Source organism: Asparagus officinalis, chromosome 7 (assembly GCF_001876935.1).
Source record: "Asparagus officinalis chromosome 7, Aspof.V1, whole genome shotgun sequence".
Classification (NCBI taxonomy): domain Eukaryota; kingdom Viridiplantae; phylum Streptophyta; class Magnoliopsida; order Asparagales; family Asparagaceae; genus Asparagus; species Asparagus officinalis.
This window is the reverse complement of record NC_033800.1, coordinates 98,975,140-99,001,252: the sequence shown is the minus strand read 5'-3', so window position 1 is coordinate 99,001,252 and position 26,113 is coordinate 98,975,140. Positions and strand designations below refer to the sequence as shown.

Below are 26,113 nucleotides of genomic sequence, written 5' to 3'. Positions count from 1 at the left end.
ACTCCCCCTAACAACCAGAGAGTACCCAGACAGTCTACCGTCTAAGTTCAATTCCTGGTAATGAATCTCAAGTAGGACCACAACGTCATCTTGGGCCGAACCGCCCTCCATCTTTTGTTGGTCCTCCCTTTGTCTTACCACCCAGATGTTGAAATTCCCAACCCTAATGGAGTCAGAGTCACCAGGAGAAACCAGCGAGAGGTTAGGTCCTATTACCTGCTCTCGACCAAGGGTAAGGGTGCGTAAGACACCTTGCCTATTGAGAAAGCATGCCTCCATTTAGAGAAAGCAACGAAGCGGCAGAGGATGACACTGGGAAGGGTAGAAGACGGTCAAGGTTGGGTCCAGCCTAGTGGAGCCCTTGTGAGGAGCATTGACAAAATTCTTACGGGCAAATGCTGATGTGTTTGCCTGGAGTCCTAAAGACATGCCAGGGGTTCCCCCTAAGGTGATAAGCCACAAGATAGACGTCAACAGGCACACTAAGTCTGTGTAACAAAAGAAGAGACATCTCGGTCCTGAACGTTAGAAAGCAGCTATCGACGAAGTCGAACTGCTCCTCAGAGCTAGTTTCATCCGGAAAGTCCAATACCCGAAATGGCTAGCCAATGTGGTGTTGGTGAAGAAGGCACTGAACAAATAGAGGATGTGCATGGACTTCACTAACCTCAACAAGGCTTTCCCCAAGGACAGCTACCGCCTACCCGAATCGATCAATTGGTGGACGAGAGTGCGGGGCACGAGCTACTTAGCTTCATGGACGCCTTCTCTAGCTACAACCAGATCTTCATGCCAGAGCATGATCAGGATAAGACCTCCTTTATCACCAACTTGGGAACATACTGCTATAAGATAATGCCATTCGGATTGAAGAACACCGGAGCCACATACCAGAGACTTGTCAACAAGGTCTTCAAGTACCAGATCGGCTGCAATCTGGAAGCTTATGTAGACGATCAGCTAGTGAAGTCGAAGCAAGCATCGGCCTACATATCAAATCTGGATGAGACCTTCTTCACCCTTCGACGCTACCGCATGAAGCTCAATCCCGCCAAGTATGCCTTTAAGTGCAATCGGGAAAGTTCCTAGGGTTCATGATCACACAGAGAGGTATAGAGATCAACCCCGAGAAGATAGCCGCCATAGAGCGACTGCCCGAGCCGTGCACCCTGAAGGACATCCAGAAACTACACGGGAAGATAGCGGCGTTGGGTCGATTCCTCTCCAAATCTGCTGAGAGGAGCCTCCCATTCTTCAAAACTTTTGAGGGGAAGCAAGAACCTGAAGGACAGCATGACTTGGACAGCTAAATGCAGTGCAGGTTTTTAGGATCTTAAGTCTTACTTGAGTACCACCAAGCCATTGGTAAGCCAGCCCATAGGGGGAGAGACTTTGTACTTATATGTGATCGTCTCCTCCAAAGTCGTTAGCTCTGTCCTCGTTCAAGAAGAAGAGAATGTCCAAAAGCTCGTGTACTACGTGAGCCAAATTCTGAAAGCGGGTGAGCTCAACTATCCCCTTATAGAGAAGGTTGTCTTCGCCCTCATCACCACTTCGAGGAGACTCTACCTTTACTTCCAAGCCCATGCCATAATTGTGCAGACAAGTCTACTTCTGAAGAAAGTGTTGTGTAGCCCCACAACCTCTGGGAGAATGGTCGCATGGGCAATCGAACTCAGTGAGCATGATGTGCAGTTCGAGCCAGCCACTCCCTCACAGTCGACTCCCCAAGAATCTCCAGTGCCACCAGTAGTCTAGGCACCTGGCCCACTAATCCGTCGCACTCTGAAACATGATTCGCCCAAATTCTCCTCGTGGTGGTTGTTTAAGGTGGACGGGTCCTCCAGAGAAGCCAGTAGTGGAGCAGGAGTGGTCCTGCATAGCCCCGACGGGTTGACGCACGAGCACTCCATTTCTTTTGATTTCTCGGCCTTAAATAATTAAGTCGAATATAAGGCTCTTCATGCTAACCTTCGAGCGACACAACCACTAAAGGCAGAATGCCTCTACATATTGGCTGACTCCCAGTTGGTCGTCCATCAGGTGAATGGGTGATATGTAGCTAAAGACTCGATGATGGCCTTGTACCTTAAAGCTGCTAAGGAACTATTGGCCAGCTTTATAAACTTCAAGATGTCCCAAGTCCCTCGCGCTCTCAATGCCTAGGCAGATGTCCTCTCCAAGCTCAGGTCGGCAAGCTCAAGGATCAGCTCAGGGCCCGCTATACCAACACCCTCGAGCAATCCAGCATTTCTAAGTTGCCGGAGAATGTCATGCAGACGGAAGCGCCTATGATGTCCTATTGGTTGGATCACATTTCCCTCTACTTAACATAGGGCATCTTGCCTAAAGGTTTTACTTAAGCCAGATGTATTCAGAGGAATTCCTGCCGCTACCTCATGATCGATGGATAGCTCTATCGGATGTCATACTCGAGCAGCAGTAGAGGAATTCCTGCCGCTACCTCATGATCGATGGATAGCTCTATCGGATGTCATACTCGAGCAGCAGTGTAGGACCTTATCTATGGTGCCTTCGGCCACCAGAGGCTAGTTATGTTCTCAGGGAGATCCATGAGGCACATGTGTAAATCATTCTAGGGCCCGAACCATCGTGCAGAAAGTCATCCGCTAAGGGTACTACTGGCCCACTATATTGGCTGAGTCAATGCGACTCGTCTCTCAGTGCAAGAAGTGCCAGTTTTTCTTGTCCATCCTGCGAGCAACGACTACCTAACTAACTTCCATCCTGAGTCCTATACCTTTTGCTCAATGGGGGCTAAATTTAATGGGTCCTCTCCCTCTAGCTTTAGGATAGAGGAAGTTTCTCATTGTTACGATCGACTACTTCACCAAATGGATTGAAGCTGAAACCCCGGCCAAGATTGGTGGAAGTAACGTCAAAAATTTTGTATGGAAGTCCATCTTCTGCCGTTTTGGAGTGCCCCGGTCCTTCGTGACTGACAATGGTACTCAATTTGATAGTGGAGGCTTCCAAATCTTTTGTGAGGAATACAACATTCACCTTAAGATCTCCTCAGTCACCCACCCCAAATCCAACGGACTTGCAGAGGCTGGCAACAAGTGCATCCTCCAAGCAATGAAGAAGAATATGGACGCGGCGATAAGGAACCGGGATGAAGATTTGCCTGGTATCCTCTGGTCATACCGCACAACCCATAAGAGCTCAACCGGGAAGACTCCATTCAAGGTAGCTTATGGTGCCGAGGTAGTTACTCCCGTCGAAGTAGGCATGTCAACCATCCGACTGCAACACTTCAACGAGGACTTGAACTCAGAAGGACTTTGGGTCGGGCTCGATCTCCTGAATGAAACCTGAGAGAAAGTGTTCCGAACCTAGGTCACCAATCAGCAATGAAGCGCTCGGTACTACAACAGCAAGGTCCGACCCAGGAGATTAAGCATTGGTGACCTCATCCTCCACAAAGCTGCTTTTGACAGAGACACCCGGAGAGGCAAGCTAGCTCCCAACTAGGAAGGCCCATACACAGTCCTTGAGGAGTTGCGAGCAGGCACGTATCGACTAAGGGCCCCTGACAGAAGAATCTTACAACATCCCTAGAATGTTGAGCATTTGAGAAAATATTTTCAATACTTATGTACAAAGTTTCATTCATTATATATAAAATCCTTTGTGAAACTGACTCTTTGTTTCGCACTCTCGTAGTGCCAAATCTATGCAGGAACCCTAAGCCTTTAGTGGCTTCTCAGGGTAAACCAAGGCACACTTGCCATTCAATCGGCTCCTGCATTTACAATTTGACCTCCAGTGGGACAATAAGATCTAGGCGTCCTCATTAAGACCAAGGAACCTAACCTCCAGGTTATCATTTATCAAAAAGACCTTAGCGCCCTCATTAAGTCTAAGGCACGTACCCTAAGACCTTAGTGTCATCGTGAGTAAACCTAAGGCATGGAGCTCAACCATTCGGTCGTCTTCAGTTAAAAGGCCTAGGCATCCACATTAAGACCCAGACACCCAACCTCCGGGTTGTCATTTTACTGAAATAACCTAGACGTCCTTATTAAGACCTAGGCACCTAACCTCCTGGTTGTTATTTGCTAAAAAGATCGAGGCGTCCTCATTAAGACCTAGGCACCTAACCTTTGGGTTGTCATTTACCGAAAAGACCTAGACGTCCTCATTAAAACCTAGGCACCCAACCTCCGAGTTGTCATTTTGCCAAAAAGACCCAGGTGTCCTCGTTAAGACCTAGGCACTTTAACTTGTAGGTCTTCTTCGACAAAAAGACCCGAACATTTCGCTAACAAAAGGCGTAAAATGAGACAGTCGTCCCAACCCCTAAACACTTGGGTCATCACAACACGACCAGCGCACAAAAATTAGCACTTGTTCTCTTAATCAGAACACAGCTACAAGCAAACAGAGCAAAAACAAGGAAAGGCAAGTTCCAGAGTAAGGGTAAAGTTCAAATCTTTATTCCAATATTCAAACAAATTTTATTACACTATCCATGTCAATATTTACAATAAGGCATGCCGATATTTACAAAAAGAATAAAAAAGAAAAGATACAAGACTTCAGATCTCTCAACCAGATATGGAAGTAGGGCTTGGGAGGTCCTCTACAGGGGCTACAGTGGCGGGAGCAGCAGAAGAGGAAGCTGGATGGTCTTCTCCAGGGTCATCTCCCGACTCGTTGTCGCCGTCGTACAACGCCAATTCCACTCCCTCTCCACTCACCTCAATCTCCCTTAGGAGGTCAAGGCAGCAAGATACTTAGGGTGGATAAAGGCGGTCAGGCATGGGGCGAGAGTCAGGAGGGAGCAATGAAGCCAAGTAGTCGACACCAGCCTTGCAAGCCAAGGTCACCTCTGTTTTACCCAAGGGGCCTTGGCACCAGTCATCGACCATTTATGCCATGTACTGCTCCGAGTCCAGGCGAGAGAGTCGATACTCCAGGTCCTTGACGGCCGCGACAGATGTCTAGAGGGACGAGCGCTCCACCTCAAGGTCTTGCTTTAGTTGCTCGGCTAAGAGATGACTCGATCGAGCATCCTCCTCACCCGTCACCTTGAGGCGCCTCTCAAACTTGACCTCCCCCTACAGAGAAGTTGGCGGCCATCCCGCTCGGAGATTCCTTGCTGGAGGATGTCTGCTTGGCGTCGTGAGATCTGAACCCCCTAAGGAGCTTTTCCTTCGCATCCAGCTCACGGTGCCAGCTGGCTTCATTATTGTTCAGCTCAACCTTCAAGGTCGTGAACTTCTTCTCCGCTTCCTCCTTGGCCGACTTCTCCTTGGCCAAGTCCGCCTGCCACCCAGAGGGGAGTTGTGCATGTGGGAAAGCCGACAAAACAGCTCCGACTCCACCAAAACCCCCCGAATCAAGTAACTCTTGAGGGCCGTGTGAAAGCTGATGCTTGGAAGCTCCCATAAAAACGCCTCGTCATTCGAGAGGGCAAACTGTTAGACAGCTCAAACTTGGGCAGTCGTTGACGCTAATACCGAGCTCTCTCTGTCGAGAAGCTTCTTTGCGATGAACATGTCGTCCTCTGGGACCTCCATCCTGGGCGAGCAGGGGCACGGTGGCACTCTAATCAACATGCCCTTGGACTTCTCCCAGAATTAGGGGTCAAGCTCCCCAATACAGTGGCTAAAAGGCCAGTCAAAACCCTCTTGCTTCCCCCCAGCACCTCACCCGCACAAATTCTGGAGGGGTGCTGCTTACCTCCTCAGTACCTCCGAAGTCCCGACAAGCTCCTTGCCGTGCCGGCGGGATGGTTTGGGCCAGAGCTTAGGTTGGCTACCTCCTAAGCAGGCGCCCCAACTTCAGTCGTCGCAACTGCTTAGGCCGGCCTCTCTAGTCTAGGGGAAAGAGTCGTCAATAACAACGACATCATCTAACGACCAGCTAGGACGGCCAGCTCCTGCTCTTCAGTCGAGTCGACCCAAATCTGCCCAGTCGGTCTACTGAGCCCTTGGCCCTTCTTGGCCTTCACCTTCTTTGCCTTCACTCTCTGGCCTGCCAGTTATGCAACGATCTCGGTGACCCATGACCTCAAGCTGCCAACCTCCTTAGGGTTGAGATTCCCTCTCAACCTCTTCTGAGGCCTTGAGGCCGAGCCCGATTCTTCCCCCCTCGAATTCCTCTTAGAGCTTTTTTCAAGGGGTAAGGCCAACAGATTTGCCCTCACCTTGTCGGCCTTAGCGAGGGGACATCGAGATACTCGCCACCTGAAGAGATGTCGTCTCTAAGAGATTTCCTCTCTCCCAATACCTGACATAAGAATAGATCTTCTCCAGCTGCCGCCTCTCCTCAGCGGTAAGAATGCACGGCTTCAGCACATCCTTACTGATCTCTAGGCAATTAGGAGAGGAGAGGATGTCGTCAGCACAAAAGACCTACACGAACCACTCCTTCCAGTCTCTGTTCGACTCTGGAGCGTTCGATATGAGTTTGAAACCCCCAGTATAGTGGACGAAGTAGTGAGGGTCCCTCCTCATCAACTTGACGTCAACCAGGTTCCCCAATAGGCGCATGCTCGGCAAGACGCCAACCCAGTGACAGATCACCGCGAAGCCCACCAAGTTCTTGTATTACCAAAACCTCTAATCTAAGCAACTTCTGCAGTGATCACGTCAACCATGCTAAATGCACCAAGCTAACAGATTTTCAGATCATTCTTGTATAATTTTGAGGTTAAGAAATGAAAATATAGTAAAAACTAAACGCGATCAAGAACGCCCAAAGTTTTCCCCAGAACTACTATTTGCCGTCTATGTACATATACAACCATTTACTCATGAAAGTGGGAAGAAACATATTGCACCCACTCATTAAATGAGTAAGAAAAATATTGCACCCACTCATTAAAATGAGTAAGAAAAATATTGCACCCACTCATTAGTAACATCCTACAAGCACCAGACTGCAGAAATCAATGACTAACCGAACCGTTAAACCTGAGATTACTTCGAAGCAATAAATGTCCACTACGCCTCCTCTCCTTACTTTGATCAATTGTAGATAACAATACCTGCAACACATCTTCAGCTTCTTCCTGGTTTCGAAATTCTACCCTCACATTGAAAAGAGGAGCAGAAATGGGAGTCTTCCATGCTCTGCTCTCTTTCATACCACCTTTCTTTTGCCTTGAAGTCGTTTCTGCATTACTCCCAACGATATTTAATGCATCACCTGTTCTATCAATATGCACAATGCTTTCGAGACTCATCTCCGTTTCAATCACCCACTCTGGATCAGCAGCTACACCAACAAACTCTGGGGAGTCCAAATCCACCAAGCAAGAACAACAAACAGAAAAAACTAGCCTCTCGGTGATGATGATGAAATTTCCCGGGTGCCTGAGAGTTTTGCACATGACAAATATCTCATCCCTCAGCCTTGACGCATCTGCTTGTAGGAGCATTGAAACTCCGATGGCTTCTTCCCATGAATATGGCAGCAGAGGGAGTTCCCTTGCTAAAGGCCTCGGGAACCGGATCCTAAGGCGTTTGGATTGATGAGGGTTGCTCCTTTTTCTGATGCTTTGTGCAGTTTTTCCAGTGGCTTCAAGAATGCTAGCCATTGGTCTGGCCACTAGCCCAGCAGTTCCCATTGCTATTCCTGAAAGAGATGTCAAAAAGATGAAATTATGAATTTAACGAATGAGCCCTGCAATGACTATCAGAAATATGCTTTGCATATGCCACCTGAGACAACTCCAGGTAGACCATGCTTTTCAGCACCTCGGATTGGGGATTGCAGTAGTCCAGTGAGTCCCTGACGTACATGCAGCCATGTCAATTATATTGTTAAATATAGATGTTCTGAAGTATCATGGTATAGAAGATGTTATAGATAAGAAATTTGTTTATAAGAAATTTGTTTATATGTGAGCTTAGGCATATGATTGTCACATTCTCCCTTCAGTAAGGCAGGTTGAAGTCATTTTTGTTAAAGGTTTAAGTGATTAATATTCACATAAGTGATATGTACAGCTACTCGATGTAAAAGCGAATGTTCTAATCAGCAGTAATTCTTGAGACAATTGTTTGCTCTATCAAAAGAAATGAAATAAATGTTCACCTCGAAGAACTCGCTCAGTATGCCTCTGCCATGTGATTCACTCTTAAGCTGCATATCCATTTCTGCAGCAGTCTGCTCGTCAAATGTAAGTGCAACTATACCCTACAAAAGAAAAAGAAAAAAAATTCAATTTTCTAAAGAGGTAGCAATGTTGTTATGGAATGAGCAGATGACCAACAAAAAAAAGGTCACACACCTTGTGGGCAGTTTTAGTGAACTGAGTAGTAGCGCTGCTTATTGCATAAATTGTATTACTGAGAAGACTTTTGGAGCCTTGTGCTATACCATTTAACAGTCCAATTGGGCTCTGCAACGATTTAAGTTCAAAAATTCAAATACAGATTACCAAAAGCAAGATGTGTAAGTTTTTATATCCTGAATGTTTAATCAGAATATGGCATACATGCACAATCTCTTTGCTAGAAACCGAAAGGAAGTCCTTGATGCCAAGCCCAACATTCCTCGCGAAGCCTATAGGATTTCCTATGACACCTGCAGAACCAAATACCTGCAAGAAAAATGCAGTTAAAAATTCGAAAGTAGGTTAGCGAAAAAATATCTCCACTCAACAGAACACCAAGGAGAAACCCAATAAAGGAAAGCTATGCCACCGCATCAAGCATTATGTACAAAAATATCTTCAATAAATCAATTCAGAATAACTCTGAACGAAATGGAACATAAAGCATACACATGCTTAGACCGTACTCTGTTGGCCATAATATACAGCTAATTTGTGTTTGCTTTCAAAATTCTACTAGAAACTATCTTCATCCCCAAGGTTACGGAATTCAGAAAAGTATTTGAAAGTTCTTCTGAGTGTCCTTTTCAGAGGAGCGTCAAAGCATCAAGATGTAAATTCTTGACTTTTTCCCATGGGATTTTAAATTCCTCTCCACTGTCAATGCACTTTCCCTTGAACATATAGGTGTGCATGTCTGTACGCAAGCATGTGCAAAGAGTTGACAGTCCACTATTGTATCTATCCCTAATAACCACTGACAAACAACTAGATCTGAACCCAACAATAAATTTGAAATTGAACTAAGAGAGGAATCCTGATGGATGTAAAATTCATTTAAGTATTTATATATTGGACGAAAGTCCTCAATCCTTTATTAAATCCTACTTAACCATCACCACAACTCTGACAAAACTATCAAATTGGGGTTAGAAATGGAGCATAAATTGAAACTAGAGGATCAATCATTACACTATAAAATTCTAGCCAGATCTTTCGTCCTGTGTCAAAACATCATGGCTAAGATATCAAAAAAAGATATGATCAACAGGCACTTGATAAGGAAGAGATCCATAGGAATTATTTTGGAAACAACTAAGCAGAACATGTAGAACCAAGAATAGTTGGGCATATTTCATAAAAGGAATCATAAAATAGGATACCTTGTACATTTCATGAAGCAACTGACGTGTATAATGTTTAGTAACCATCTCTTCTATTGATTCACGGCTAGCCATAAGATGCCCCAAGACCAGTTCTCCCAGGTGAACTGGCACTCCTTCAACATCAACAAGTGCCATTAAACTTCTCTGTCAATTAAATATCAAGGTCAGTACCGAATCAATGTAAAAGGAAAAATTATAAAATTGCAAAGGTTCATATCTACTTGTTGAACATTTGATGTTATGGGAGATGAATTTCAACTGCGGAGTGCAGATAATGTTGAATTAAACCAAATGTCATTCCTTTTTGTCATGTATGATATCAGTTGAAAGTCACATGATTATTCGTCAACGGTGAATATGCAATGGTTATAAACTTAGGAATTACATTAATTTCATTGAGATTTACACAGCAGAAAAATTATCATAGAAGTGCAAAATGAAAAATGCAACTTCTTATTTTTGAAATTCTGACAATAACTAGTTTAGTCGAAAACCAATGTTACATTTTTTTACAAAGGAACATATTTTTATCTTTTGTAGGGTTTTTTTTTAAATAGAGAGGGGGAGACTACTCTGGTCAAGGATGTCAATTAAGTGACTATTCACAGCATACTAAGTCAAAACTTAAAAAATACATTTTCATTCAATCAAACTGGTTCTGAGGATTCAATATTATTTACTGAAAATGTAATAGCACTCATTTCCAGTTCAGGAAAAATGTGCCCACCTGAAATGTAGTACTGCTGATATGAGGAAGATTCTGAACTCCAGTCTGGACTTCATTTCTAATCATCCACGGGGTGCTTGTAAAGCTTTAGCACAAAAACAAGCAAGCAAGAAAAAGGTAAAAATCCCTCGAGCCAAGAAATTTTGCTGCTAGATAAAATTGACAAGCTAAATCATCCTGAAATTATTCAGCTATTTTCTTTACCTTAAAGACAACTTGATAGGTGCCAATTCAAGCACTTCAATGTACATCTTTTTCTGCCTTTTAGCTGAAAGATAAATTTGTTGCCAGGGGGTTCCTATTGGAAATACAGAAGGTAGCAGTTTCTTTTTATCAGTGTCAGTAATCTTAGAAAGCCTAGAAACGTTGTAGCCTATGTGCATATGATCTCGATGGTTTGCAGGAAATTGTCTTGAAACTCCAATACCATAGGCTTCAGTTCGCGTTTCAAAGTTGTTCTGGAGGTTTTTGCTTTGCAACCTCAAGGAGACAACTCTAAAGAAATCAAGCAGGTTTAAAAGAACTTGTTCCTCAAGCTCGATGCACAACGGGGACAATCTGCAGAACATTATGAAAGATTTAACAACAAGCATGCAGTACGTATTAAATGAAAACAGCGCACAATAATTGATACCTTAAATGTATATATTTGAAAGAAAACAGTGAAGCATCCGTGTTTCTCCATTTCACTGCAGTGAAATGGAGTGCAGATTCGTTTGTGTTCTCAGATGTAGGACTTGCATTCTCATTTTGCATTCTCAGAGTATGTTCCATATTTTTCATAAAGTTTGCAGATCTTCCTCGATGTTCATTATCGAATGAGAGAATAATAGGATATAGAGAATCAGGAAACTGGCTATCAATTTGCAGCGTTAAGATCTGAAACGAAACTTTTTGCTGACCCAAACTTTGCATTACAGTAATTACAGTCTCCCTTGCACATGCAAAAACTAATTCCTGAAATTCAACATAAGGAATTGAGCATGAAAAAAATCCACAGCATATACATGGGCAAAAGTAGTACAGTTTCTCGATTTAATGAACCAAACCCTAAGACTGGTAATGACCTGAGGGGATGAGTTGATTAAGGAGATTCCAATAAATGGAAAGTGCAACTTGATAACTTCAGAATAATCATCCTGAACACTGTGCTTCTGATGAGCATTCTTTTTCTCTTTTAATCCAAGCAAACCAGTTTCTTTCACGTCTTTTATTATGTGATAACTTGAATCTATAATTCTGAGCACCTGAAAAGCAGACCAAAGCTGTTAAATAGGGGGAGGGCGGGGCAAAAATCATGAACACATTTTCACATAGCTTACAGAATTGGAACAGTCTAAACCTTAATTGCTCCTTCTGCATGTACCGACACATAGAGTCTTCTTTCAGCTTTCTGCAAGAAAACTCATTCTTTGTCAACACTATATTTTAAAACAGTCATGACTCATGCCAACAAATTTTTTGCACTTATGACTGTTATTGAGAAACTTAGTGAGATTGGAGAGAGAATGTTATTGTGAAATAATCGGCCCAACCGGGAGTTAACGGGCCTTGAATAGAGGCTAGAAGCCAATTTTAACTCAAAAACTTAAGCTATTAGGTATTTGGCCCTAATTCCTATTTAAACCCATCATTCTTTCTTATACTCACCATTGTGGGACTATACTCACCTCACGACATTATAAACCTTCCCTTAATTTGTGTGTATAGTTCAATCGTCCATGTTCATCCATGAAAACCACGGACCCTTTTGTTGACTTGGTCTAAACAAACAACCATGGAGATAGCGACATGGCTACCAAGATCCACAGAATCTGCCACCATATGTGGATCTTCCACCATATGTAAACTAACTAGACCTTTGTCTACAACAGGAACCATCCATGGCTTTCCGCAGTCATGACTTGCTATATCCTAGGATCTTCGACCATTATGGGTTTTTGGTGGGCACTAAACTGGACTCGGGCATCCTCCCGACATCTTAGGACTTCATGTTGGACTTTTCATTGTACCGGGACATCGGCTTTGTTACAATGTTATTTGTGGAGTTTAGACATTAGAGAGATAATTTACCTCTCTTTCCTATCTTCATTTATAATAGAAAATTAAACTAAATTACTCTTTAAACATAACTTTCTAAATAAACCAAGTCCTTTCATTGTTTGTATTTCAAACAAGTCCTATAAATTTGACCCCTTCTAGTCAAACAAATAGATCATGTTATCCATGAAACATGTGAAGAAAGTCCATGCGAGTCAAAAGATATGTGTTATATACATCATGTGGTGGAAATTTTTAATCTAGAAGAAGCAATTGGAACAATTTATTCATAATTTGGTGTCAATGATACATGAAAACTATAAAATTCAAACATTACGGGTAAACAAAAATTCATAGTATATAGTTGTGTCATATCCCTATATTACATCATCATGTAAAATTAAAAGAACTAAGTTCAAACATAAGTCACAATGCGCTACAACATGAAACATGTGAAGAAAGTGACGCAGGAAAAAGAGAAGTTACATCCAAAGATTACAAATGAACTGTTGTTCTGTCATTTCTAAATATCACTTAAGAATTTAACGTTGCACATGAAGAATCCACACCTCAGATGTTGTCGGTAAATATATTGGCAGGTATTCCTGTTCGCTGTCAAGAGTGTAGGTTCCTAAAATCCGCTCCCCAGGGACCTTATAAGCAAAAGATTTTTGTAAGAATAACAATAAAACAAGAAGTTCTAAACAAGGCTATTGATAGCGGATAGCGTCGCGTAGCGGTGAGGCGTCGCTAAGGCTATTTGGGGCTATTGCAGTAAAATAACGGTAAAAAGCTCAAAATCAAATAGCGGTCTGATTTAAATATGTGTAAATACTAAAAGATTAAAGAAAAAACTAGAAACTCTAAAAGTGCATATTTGATGATTTAAAGAGATCCTAAACATGAAATAGACATGTAATCGTCACATAATACCAAAGACGACTAGAGGAGAAGTCAAGAGTCGTCGTCTTCAAGAAGATGAGCTGAGTGGTAAGAGGACTGCCCTAGGAGGAGCTCACGGTGAAGGAGGTGAGAGGAAGTGCTGAGTTAGGTGCTAGAGGCTATGAGAGGCAGTGGGAGCACGCTGAAAATCGCAGGAGGCAGTGGAATGCAGTGGTTAAAGATCGGGTTTAATTTTAAAAAAATAAATCCCAAACCGCTTTTAAATAGCAATCAAAAAGCGGATTTTGCACATAATCGCTTGCTATTTACCGTTAGGGTGCGCTATTGGTCGTTTTTGCGAACGGAAAGCACATATTCCGCATAATGTCACCGCTATTAGGCAATAGCATAGCAGGAAGGGATCGCTAACGCTATTAGTGCCGCTATTGCGGGGCTATTTATCGCTATTTATAACAGTGGTTCTAAAGAAGAATGCAGAAATTCCTTACTTCAACAACAAGACGATGTGGGTAACAAGGTTCATCCCAGGCATAATGCGCAGATGTGTAAGCATGTACAGTGGTTTCAAAGAATTCACACCTTTGCTGGTAGACCCGTAACCTCTGCAAAAAGAAAGATAAAAAGATTGATAAGTGTCAAAGAATCTGCATCCTCTAGGTCATCGACATATGGAGCATTTATATAGAGACATGGACAGTTACTGAAAAATAAGCTTGTTATACTAACATATGAAGTATCCATAAAATCTTGCAAAGACAATGTGGTTGAAGTGGGTCATTGAGCTTACTTGGTATTGACATATGGATATATGGATATTAATTATCCTCATATATTTCCAATCACTTACTTGACATAACATCAAACTCATCAGCTTAAGAATGTGGTTGAAGTAGTTAACTAATATGGTATCAGACTAAGTGGTTGGATTCAGATCTTGACAATAGCAAATTAAAATCTACTTTAACATCTATCCATTTTAAAAAACTAGCATGTTTGGACATGGGCCTTTCCATGTGGTTCAAAGGCCCACGTGAGAGGAGCATTGACAAATCTTGCTTGATATACATGTAGCTCACAACCCATCACCAAAATCTTTAGTTAAAGTGGTTCATCATCAGGAGCAAATTTAAACTGTGACGATGGAGTTTGAACCAGGACTTCTAGAAACCTGCTGCTGCAGTACTAAGTTGGCTAGCTACTTTATTCTCATTCCTAATCATAATAGCCTAACGGTGTGCATCCAGCAAAAAACTTAACAACTACAGATTGCAGGTTTGTAGTAGAACTAGCTACACTTGGCAAATACAAATTTAAGCTTCCTTATATCAGCTAGTTACGATCGCACAACTATTAAGCAGACTAACTTAAACTCATTAAACAGTCTCTATGACCTACAAGGCTACAATCCTTTCAGTATAAATTAACAAGAGACTCAAAAAAACTCCAATGACACTATACCTTACCAAAAAATTTATGTCGGCGTTGGGTTGATGCCATTGAATGATCATGCTCCCATTCCGATGAGGTAATGGGGATGCAAATCTAAACCTTGGATTTCTAACCTTCTCCTTCCTACTTCTTTATATTGTCTCTATGGGGATACTGGATAGTGACTTGATGTGGTTTCTTGTGCAAATTTGACAAATGTCTTGAATGAGACGAGGTCTTTAGGATTAACCAGCAGGGGTACCTTTCGGCAGTCCTGATAGTTAATGGCTATACAAAAATTTGCTTGTTTAAGAGTTGCAAACATAACGTTGCGAAAACCTGGCTCCGCAGAAGCAGAGAGGCTTCTCAAATACAGCATTTGAATGAGACTAAGAGAACAAGAATAACAGTCTGTAGCTGCTCATACCGCAGAAGGAAAAGAAGATTTAGCAAGGAATTTGAATAGCCGTTTTGCTTGAGAATTCTGGCGTGACATTTGAAAACACCTCATATGCTACATAGAAGGGAACTTGGACAGTCAGACATTTCAGATACAGATGGACTGTTTCACAGGTTACCGTTAAAACTTAAACTGTAAAACATCTGCCAATTGACATAAGAAATTCTAACGTAAAAGTTACATGAAGCTGTGTAATCTACTGAACCCTCCCTGGAAAAAAAAACCCTGAAATTTGCATAACCTAGGACCTTGAATGGCAAAATAAAGCAAAGAAAAGAGAGAGGAAAGATGCACCACAGTAGACTCAACACTTCTGGCTTGAGTTATGATCTCTCAATTACAAAGTTTGTGAGAACGCTAAGGCCATCCAAGCCTAAACATATTGGGCCTTGGTTATCTCAATATAAGGTTTGATTAATTTATCAGACAGAAAAAGATACGTCATAGGCCTGAGTTGGGGTCCGTTCAAGAAAACAAGCTCTAAAAAAAGTCCAACGTAACGAAGTTAACAAAACATGCAGTATGGCCATGATGCCCTGAAAAACATGTAACACATTAAAAATCATTATTCCGTGTTCATGGACTGGTAAAACAACAGAATTTATCCATGGTTCACTTTCTACATAAGATCCTTTCAGTTTCACCACATACCTTCGTAGATTTATTTCCTTTAATACAATTCCAGTAGTTACAGGTGCATTATATTTTTCCATTCATCTGGAAAATTTTATATTGATTAGAAAATGATTACTCCTCAGCCTGATGACCTTGAACTATATATAACTATCCATACAGCCAACCCACTAGCTTGCCAGAATTCATAGCAAGTTAGTTGCTTCCACATTATCTTGGCTAGAGGCCCATTTTAGAGGGTTTATATAATGTGATAACCAGTAAAAGTTAAACTTTCCATGAACCTTGTGCTCAATACCCATATTTTAATCAGAAAAAAGCAGAAGACATTGATAAGCTTCTAGCTACAATTATCTTTTTCAGTATTATGCACAATTATCAGGGTGACTAGATATATAAATCTGACAAGCAACTTAGCAAACAGCAAGGTTGTAAATATCGGTTATCAGGAATTTGACGGTCAAAATCCATATCGGATAGCAGATATCAGGGATATATCGGGGATAAGTAGTATTTATCGGAGTGATATTACTGGATGGTGATAGACACAATATAATATTCTAAAATGTTATCTAACCACACTTAATGAAATATAAACATACCAAAAAGTAAATAATTATATTTAGGATCACTAACCAATTGTAGAAACTCAGATCGGTTCGGGTTTAAAGTGCATTGAATAGGTATCTGTTGTCCAAAATCAAAACTCAAACCAAAGGCCGATAATTCCGATTTTTGGGCCGAATCAGCCGATAACTCACTTTATCGCTGCATTATTGGTGATAAAAATCTAAAAGCGAAAACCGATTTAGAATTAAACTTATCATAGCGGAACGCCCCTAAAACCGATAAATCGCCGATAATAACGGTTTATCAGACGATATTTAAAACATTGGCAACCGGAGATCCAAACATTTCAGGACTGTTGGTTGAAATTGCTCAGAAAATACTAAATGACAAGAGAAGAGAGATACATAAGGAGAGTGAGAAAGCAAATAAGTTAATCTTCATTCTAATAAATTATTAATTGCTAGAAAAACCGCACCAAAAATTCAAAAGTCAACAAAAGCAGTTGTCAAGTTTGTTGAAATCGTAATTCCTACGGCAAAACAAGACCAATACCGGAAATGAAAATTTATTACTGTTTTATAGTGAAGAACTTCTATTAATTTGATAACTTGACATTTCATAAGATTTAAAATTTAATCATTAAATTTATGCATAATCTATGTCAAGACTTAAGGTTAGGCACGTTGTTCCCCATGTAGAATCACAACATCCACACAATTTTCTTAAAAAGTTGATCTATCCTTTTGTCATATCCAAATATCAGAGGGTTTCTGCAGCACAATGTTCGCATCATAGCACATAACTGTGTCTGCATCCCAACAATTGCCATAACGTGAAGTCCATGAAGATAAATTTAGCGGACAAAAAAGTATTTCACAATCCATTGAACAAGCAACCGCCTGCTTGTCATTCTGACATTTCCACAAGCTTATTAATATCAACCAGCATAAAACTCAATAAAAGTAACATTCAATAAAGAATATGGAAATGGCCACCTAAACATGATCAGGATAATAGAAAGAAAATAGTGACAGCTTATATTCAAAGACATCTTAGTTACAACATAAATAGCACATATAATTTGAACTCAATGAAATTTTACTTGAAATATGAATGACCCTTTTATGGTATAACTTAATTAGGGCTTTATAATATTATGTAAGAGCAGAAAACACAAGACAGACTTGTTTCTTATTAAAAAAAATAGATAAAAATAATAAGTTTACCTTATTAAAATAAAAAGAAATAATGTGCTTGCTTTACTATTAGATTCTGATATAAGAGAATGTTAAGGCACAAAAAGATGAACTTCAATAATACAATCGTAACTGGCAAGCTCATATGTTTAAACACCAAGTATTCTAACATGGCATGCTACAACGATATTGTATGTACAACTGTCCATTTTAATATTATATCAAACCCTTTGCTCTTAGAGGATTATTTCTTAATATGAAGAATACAAGACTACCTCCTGAGGACAAGAAGCATAATAAAACTCAAAAAGGACAACGGTTTTGACCATCAATCAAATAAATAAATAAAGATCATTAGGAAGCAAATAGAAGCCAAAGTAATAGATAACAAAAAGAAATAACATCAGCTCCATGTAATAATTACCTCCATAGAGAAATTGTCTATCCTGTAAGGCATAAACCCACTCTTGTCATCAGATATAATAATCAATTGGGTTGAAGAAGTTGCACCGGCAGTCTTGATCTTCTTGCCCCTGATGGCCAAATCAGCATTTTGAACTTCAACTCGAACCATATGTGATGTCTCAGAGACATAGTTACGCATTTTAACTTGAACATCTCCAAAATAATCAGGAAGAAAACTCCCTGACCATTGCCACCCAGGTGTGTTAAATCGAATGGATACGCAGAGCTCTCTGTTGTATACATGGAAACAATATTAGTAACTGAAAAAAGTAATAAAAAAGTAAGAACTAATTTTATACACAAATTATGGAAAGACTTTGATAATAAAATCAAATAAAAATTTTTGGGTTATTTAGCCATTTGTCTGACAAATCTTTGAAATTGTCCGTCTCTCATATCTTAAAGATGTCTTGCATACTAGTCCGCAAGTTAAATATTACCTCATATCTAACGTGTTGAAGGAAACTTCCAGTCATACCTCTCAGTTAGGTTTAACCAACCCATTTCTTAACAGGTTTAAACCAAAAACCCACTGACTCAAAATCCAAAAACCTCACAAACATCATCTTCTCCAATGGTCAAAATCCCCCTAATACATTTCTGAGCTTCCCCAGTCAGCTTTCCCAACATTGAGGGGTATTCTAGTAATTGAGCAAGGTTTTAAATATCGGTTATCCGGAATTTATCGGACGGTCAAAATCCTTATCGGATAGCGAAAATCGGGTATATCTCGGGGATAAGTAGTATTTATCGAAGTGATATACTGGATAGTGTATATATATAATATAATAACTAAAAAATGTAATCTAACCATGTTTAATGAAACATAACCATAGCAAATACAATTACACAAGTATATATTTATTTTATTTATTTCATCACGTCATAAAATTTTATGCCTAACATCAGTCAGTTTTATTTTGTTGCAGACTTGAGTTCAAAATGACATCAAGATTCCAAGGAATGAAGGAACTGAGGAAGATAACTTAAAATAGCAATTGTAAACTATTTGCCGATCTAAGTTGTAAAACTAATCAATATTAGTCGCAGTGAACAGTGATTCGATGAAACTCAGAGATTATTGACCGAGTTATAAACTTATAATTAGCTAAAGTAGTTGCAGTGAAAAATTAGTTGCAGTTAAAACTAATTACTCAAGTAAAAACTAATTGCTCAAAATTAATTGTAATTAAAACTAAATTTACTTATACAGTCTTACAAGTATTTTCTTAAAATTAATTACAAGTTTGCTATAAACTAATTGCAGTGAAAAAACTTTTAAGACTTGTAACTAATTTCTTATACAAGTCTCACAACAAGTCACAGTATTTTAATACAGATATATGGGGAAATCCTAAAACTTCATAGAAATTCTTACAGAAAAAACTTATAAATATCAAGTTACGTATTGATGAAAGTGACGAACATAGATAATTTTGTTTTTTCAAAGAAGAGAGAGCATAGGAAGGGTTAAAAGAAAAAAGAGAAAAGAATAGTAATTGGAGGAGACCCTCGGAATTGATAAGTTACTGAAGTTCTCTCAAATGTCTAACTGAGTTGGATTCAACCCCAATCTAGCATAGCTTCACCTTAGATGAAGAGAATAAATGAACTTAAAAGAAAAAGTCAAAAAACAACTGAGAAGTGAATAGATACATGTTCGATACTTCGATGGAGTTCGAAGAGGAGAGGAGCGCCGACGGCGAATGTTGGGGTCAACGGAGGTGAGCTCCAAGGTCGGAGAGGCGAGGTTCGAGATCGGGGAGGGGAGCGACGAGGTTCACGAAGGTTAGGGCTAAATGTTAGGGCTGAAAGTCGGGGAGTCGAGCAAGCGATGAGGTTCACGAAGGTGAGGCAAACGACGAGGTTCATGGAGATTCACGAAGAGGCACGGAGAACAGCGCACATAGAGGGAGAGATTCACAAATGTTAGGGCTATAGTTTTATTTTATTGTCAAAAGCGGTCGGGTGGGGTTTAAGAACTCAACAATTCAACTCAAAAACTCCAGACCGATAAACTCGATATTTTCAACTTCTCTTATCGGTCAATAAGTGCCTTTATCGCCGATAAACCCATACGATAACCGATTAAAAATCCTACTTATCCTAGCGGAAAGCTCCCAAATCCGATAAATCGGCGATAATATCGGATTATCGACCGAAATTTAAAACAATGTAATTGAAGGTGTTGGATTAAGAGTTAACTCAACCATGGTTTTAAGATCTAACCGAAAAACTAACATAGGGACTAATTTTCAAGACCCCGTAATATTTGAGGGACATATGAGCGGTTTCAAAGATTTTAGGGACTAAGATGGAACTAATGAAGATTTGACGGACAAACTAAAATCTAAATAACCCAAAGTTTAATAATACAAGCAAACCAAAAAAGAATTACAGCTATAGCAGAGAAAGGGTAAAAGGTCCAGAAGTTAGAGCGAAGTTTTCGAGGCATGGAAAAATCTAAATACAGTATACCCTAAGCATAATTTAAAAAGGAAAATCATATAGCGTAAAGGAACAAGGAGTAACAAGGTACTTGTATCCAGACAACATTATAAAAATTGTATATAGACCATTCTCATGATTTAATATCATTAAAGCAAGCCACATGACGAGATCTCCATTAAAAGGAACATATCTTGTTAAAATGTCATATCAATTTATGGGTAACTTAATGTAATACAAATAAACAAACATTGTTTATAGAATATAAACCCTGTGAGGCATTATTAGATATCAATGTTGAAAAAAGCGTAAGGTGATGTGCTAAAGACCCTTTATTGAAGCGAGGCGTAAGCTTCAAAGCGTGAGGATTAAAGTTTAAGCATTTTAATTTTAAAATCTGTAAAAATTATGAACATATAATATATAGTGGTATAATAATTTACAATGTGATACATTCATGTCCCAAATAGTAAATAATAATAAAATATGTTAAGAATAGATGCAAATCACAATAAACTAAGCTATATGCATAACATACATTATCTTATTTACATATGCATGGTTATATTGAAGATAATAGTCAAAATTTATTCTATATGCTCTTAATCTTATCTAAAGTGTGCGCTTCAAAATAGAAGTGCTTTTATGAAGCACTAAGTACACACTGCATTAATGCTCTAAACAATAAGACGTAAGCTTCAAGGGATAAATTGCTTCATCTTCAGTTTTGAAGCATTTATTCTTCAAAACGTTTGAACCGAGTTTCAAAAATGTTAGATATCATTAGATATTAATAGATAATATTAGATATTACGAGATATAATGAGCATGATAAATTCCATACCATTTTGTAATATCCTACTAATCTCTATTTAACAAAGTTTAGGGTTTGTAAGAATAAAAAGTTAAGTCTTCTCTTTTTCTCTCTCTACATGGCACCAGCATACTTATTGATCCTAGAGAACTTCTCCCCCTTTATGGATGAAGATGTTGGAAAAATACATGTGTAAAAAAATGTGTAGCAGAGATGAGAATATTATGATGGGCTAATTGATATACACCAAGTGATAAGATAAGATAAGAAATCACTGCATTTGCAAAAGAAGCCAAATGTTGCTCCTATTGTGGATAAAATGGGAGAGAATTGTTTGAGATAGTTTGCTCATGCAAAATGGAGCGCATTAAATGCACCAATTAGGAGAAATAGTAAAATTATAATTATTGAAGAAAGAAGGCCTTGAGGTAGACCTAAGAAAATTTTGTTACAAATTGGTAAGAAGGATATAATAATAACCAGCTTATTGGAGGGGATAGCCTTTAAAACTAAGTTTCTTAGTACAAACCATGTGGCTAAACCCAAAAGTTTAGGGTAAAAACTTCGTTTTTGTTGTTGTACCAACTAAATGATAGACTAGTGGTAAGACCAACCCTCCTAGTCATGTTAGAATTGGTGGGCATCACCACCACCTCTATTTGTTGACGACTTATTCTGCTATATGAGGTGACAGTTGTATGCACGCGCACGCAGATGTATATACACACACACGTGTGTGTATAGATATGTGTGTGTAGATGTATATATATGTGTGTATAAATATGTATGTATATATGTATATACGTGTGTGTGTGTGTTTGTGTATGTATATATGTAGATATATGTATATATATGCACACATAATGAGCTGAACTTTTAAAATTATAGGAATACCCCTATGTTGATAAATGACTTAACAATCCAAAGAAAACACAGAAAATTCCTTAAATCAAATGAAAGCACCTAAAATATTAGATAACAATGAAATAAAAAATTCAAAACTAATACTACTAAAATTATGTTATCAAACTCTGCATTGGTTTCTAGACCTCCAGCATTAGCACATCTCAAAACCTTGACCACAAGTTGGAGGGTAGGCAAATGTATTTTGTGGTCATGGAACTAATGAGTTACAGTCCAAATTCTGTTAAAAGGGTCTAGATAACGTGAGAACGTGTCTGCTTAACAGAAATTCAGAATATATTCTACATGGAGACACAGGAATAAAATACAAGAATGAAAACTAAGTTTAATCTAGATTACTGGGTAACAAATGTCTTTCTGATAAAGAATAGTGAGAAACCTTGATGTATCCGACCAATGAAGATGAGAATGCTGCCCAACGCCCAATCTATAAAATTCATTAGTTCCTTTCTGCTTGTAGCATAACTCTTGGTTGCATGCATTGCAAATGACATATCTGCAGTGAGAAGAGAAAATATGACAATCAACGTTGACTTTTGAATACCATAGTTTTCTGAGCTCAAGTGAATTGTAACAAATAATTATTTCGCCTAGGGAACAAATTAAAATTTTAAGACCGAATATACTCTACAATGGTAAAAAAACCAGCTGACAATTTACTGGTGCAAAGATCTATTTTGTCATTAAGGCTTTAAAAATTAACAATTCATTACTGAAACCATGTAACCTTTTGTTTTTAAAGGTAGAATGACATACATATTACATGCATTACAGAAGGCTAAACTGAAAACAAAAATAAAGAAATTCACAAAAATATGTGGTCGGACTTTAGATTAAATGTCCTCTTTATGTATGGTTTCTGATGTCTCATACTCAAATTTTTTGTTGTGCGAGTCTTTGATAATTGGCTACATACAATTTCATTTGAGACAGTAAGTAAATACTGATTATAGCTCACGAATTATTCCAATAAACTTCTTGAGAGTGAATAGCAGTGAGAAGACTGCCATATTTTTTTATCACCATCTTCTGTGGAATTTAAGGTCAATTGGCCATTTGCGTTTTAAGCTAAAATGCTTCTATTAACTTTCAAACCTAGACTGCTAGACTGTTTAAGCTAAAAAAAAGTTTAAGCTGAAATACTTTATATAACAATTGAAAAGTTATCAGATGGCTGCTATCTCACCACCCACAGCCATGTGCATGTATGCATGCTAGAGGGAGTTACAATAGAAGATAATAATCTATGGTTTCCAGGATACTTTGCCGAACGAAGAGCATGGATATCATATGTGATCAACAGTATTTGACACTTGCAAATTTATTAACTTCTATTTAGCTAAAATATTATATAAAAATGGTGTATGTTGTGCCCCTTCAGGAAAAAGCTACTTATATATCATATTACTAAAATCCGGTCTTTTCATAATCTCAGATGAAATACACTTTACTTATCGCCTTGGTTTTGAGTTTTGGACAATTGCTTTGTCTGGCATTCGTTATCCATGTCTGAGTCTGAAACTTTTCCTCATGTCATTGCATGAAAACTTCTATTCGTGTCTACTAATCATAGATAAAAATGACAGTAATGATCATTAAACAGAATAGCTATCCAAATACAGAATATTTCACAAGACAGAAGTGCTCAAATTTTATTATAAGGCTATTTTGATCAAAGAAAACAATTTCTTGAGCAATTATGTAAGATAATAATGCAAGTAAAATAAAACAGACAGATCCAGGACCAAAAGAATTGGACAGCACATCCATCTCCTTTGGGCCTTTTGCTTGAAATTTATTACTGATTTGTTATGTTTTGATCATTCTTGATGAATTGTGCAACTGATCTACTGACCAAATTATGTAACTGATCACAATAATTTCTCTACTAAATTTGAAATCCAGATAAGTTCTTCTCTAGCACAGTAAAAATCCTTGAATATTGAAGCAGTTGTATAGTAAGTACCAAGTATTGACATGAAATGAAACTTTATACAGATAATCAATGAGAACCCGAAAACCTACTTAGTTTCTCATTATTCTCATCCTTACTGACACTTTGAAAACTCACCTGGGTTGAAAAGTGATAGCCCTTGTCCTTCCTGATAGTTCTCCCTCAACAGGAATAGATGATGCAGAAATCAAGAATGCACCAGACCCATTTGGTTTAGGAATAACAACATTAGCCGAACCACTTTCCGGCACAAGGGGAAATGGACTTGACCAAGTTGGGCACAAAACATTTCCACTAATGCATTGAGGCATATGTGCGCACAATTTAACAATAAGTACAGATGCAGGAATATGTCCAAGAGGGCAATACATAAATGGCTTCACCTCTCCACCGGATGCAATTTGTGTGTGGTGATTTTCATTAACCACATCTTTTTTTTCACTATTCCTTGAATAATGTAATAATCTCTTCGTAGGCCAACCATTTACAGAACTGGAAACAGAGGTCACCGCAGAATCCGGATAACTACTGCTAGAATAGTCACGGTAATGCCTATAAGTAAATGGGAAAGGGAAGTGCCTAGTCAAAAGCTTATGCAGATGCAAACTAGATTTCTCTCGAATAGATATAGTATGACTATTAACACCTAAGGCGCCAGCAGAAGACTCTGATCCAGAAGATATAAGAGGAATGCCTTGTTTTCCAGATAAGAGATATTCATCTTCAATCAAATGGTAACTGGAGGGAATAATTTCAGCAGTTCCCTTACCTTCATGGTTACCATCAACAATAGACAGTGTCAAACCAGTGCAGTTATACAACAAAAATGAAACATAGAGGAAAATTTCTCGAGCACCAGAGAATACATCCATTACTTTCTCAACAGTGACATAGGTAGGCCCTGGGATAACAATTGGATGTTAGTACATGCATAATATTCAAGCATAAGCATCAAATATGTCTTGAAAAAAGAATTTACCACTAGAGGTTTCAGGAAAAAGGGCCAGAGTCTCGGATAAATAGTACTTCAATCCATTTAACTTGGCCGTAGAAGAAAACGCTTCTACCCGAGGAAATTTTACACCAATAGGCATGTATCCTTGCATGTGTAATGTGACGCCAAGGTCATTTGTAGAATCAACATGAAAAACAGAAGCAACGTCTGCCTGAAAGTTGAACAAAAATCAACAAAAAAAAGGAAGAAACCGTTGCCGTACTTAATTTTAAATAATAACAAATATTCGTCCGTATAAGAACATATCACCCAGCAAACGTTCGTACTGACCTCTTTCACAGAAATAGAATGTGCGACTCCACTGCTTTCTACCATCAAAGATAGGCCTAGCGGAAGGTAGTTATGCACCACAAACGGAGTCGTCAATCTAATTTCACGTATAAGATGCTTCTTTGTTATGCCAGGTTCAAGTATTCCTTCATTAACATGGTTGACTGTTTCCCTCCTGATTCGCTGACTGCCAAGGGACGAATGTTTTCTTGGTCCGCCTGATGGAGACAGGCTATAATCTTGAACGGATATGCAACAGCGGAAAGGATCACTGGTAGGCTGGGCAGGATAGCACACAAATGATCTCAAGAATCCAAGCTTATATTCTTGGGAGAGTATGTTCAATAGTGAGTGGGCTTCGCTCCACAAATAACTATTGCCTACTGGACGCCATCTCATTCGACCAGCCTCAGCCAAATGAAGTGGCAGTGGAATGTCTTCTCCAGGAAGAATAGGATCTAAGATCTGAAACAAGGAAAAAAGAATGGGTAAACTTTCTTCAGTGAAAAATTGGTGAGCTTAATATTGTTAAGACAAATAAACTTACAAATAACTCAGTACATACAGAATACAACTTAAAATGTTAGAAATGATTAGAAAAGGAGAATCAATATAAAGAATATAGCAAGAGGAGTGGTTGACAGATTGATTATCACCATAATAGAACAGTGAATATTAAAAAGGATTCTGAAATCTGAAATTGCAGCTTACATTTTTTTTCAATTTTGACATGCATTCAGATTAATCATATAAAATAGCAAAAGACATAATTTCATGAACCTCAAGTAG

The 26,113-nt window shown here is 39.1% G+C and overlaps 1 protein-coding gene across 3 annotated transcripts in view; it reads right to left on the bottom strand.

Moving 5' to 3' along the window:
• Positions 6,703-26,113, bottom strand: part of LOC109847049 — a 78,843-nt gene continuing 59,432 nt past the window's right edge. For all 3 annotated transcript variants that reach the window (XM_020416294.1, XM_020416295.1, XM_020416296.1), the window contains 18 exons: positions 25,325-25,789; positions 25,019-25,205; positions 24,157-24,940; positions 22,465-22,581; positions 17,859-18,129; positions 13,636-13,749; positions 12,814-12,897; positions 11,547-11,597; positions 11,272-11,451; positions 10,839-11,161; positions 10,409-10,762; positions 10,205-10,289; positions 9,475-9,621; positions 8,474-8,578; positions 8,267-8,377; positions 8,071-8,172; positions 7,695-7,764; positions 6,703-7,608 (listed from right to left, as the gene is read on the bottom strand). In XM_020416294.1, coding sequence (XP_020271883.1) covers positions 6,920-7,608; positions 7,695-7,764; positions 8,071-8,172; positions 8,267-8,377; positions 8,474-8,578; positions 9,475-9,621; positions 10,205-10,289; positions 10,409-10,762; positions 10,839-11,161; positions 11,272-11,451; positions 11,547-11,597; positions 12,814-12,897; positions 13,636-13,749; positions 17,859-18,129; positions 22,465-22,581; positions 24,157-24,940; positions 25,019-25,205; positions 25,325-25,789 — 4,239 coding nt within the window. In that variant the 3' untranslated portion in view covers positions 6,703-6,919. The remainder of the gene's footprint in view (positions 7,609-7,694; positions 7,765-8,070; positions 8,173-8,266; positions 8,378-8,473; positions 8,579-9,474; positions 9,622-10,204; positions 10,290-10,408; positions 10,763-10,838; positions 11,162-11,271; positions 11,452-11,546; positions 11,598-12,813; positions 12,898-13,635; positions 13,750-17,858; positions 18,130-22,464; positions 22,582-24,156; positions 24,941-25,018; positions 25,206-25,324; positions 25,790-26,113) is intronic.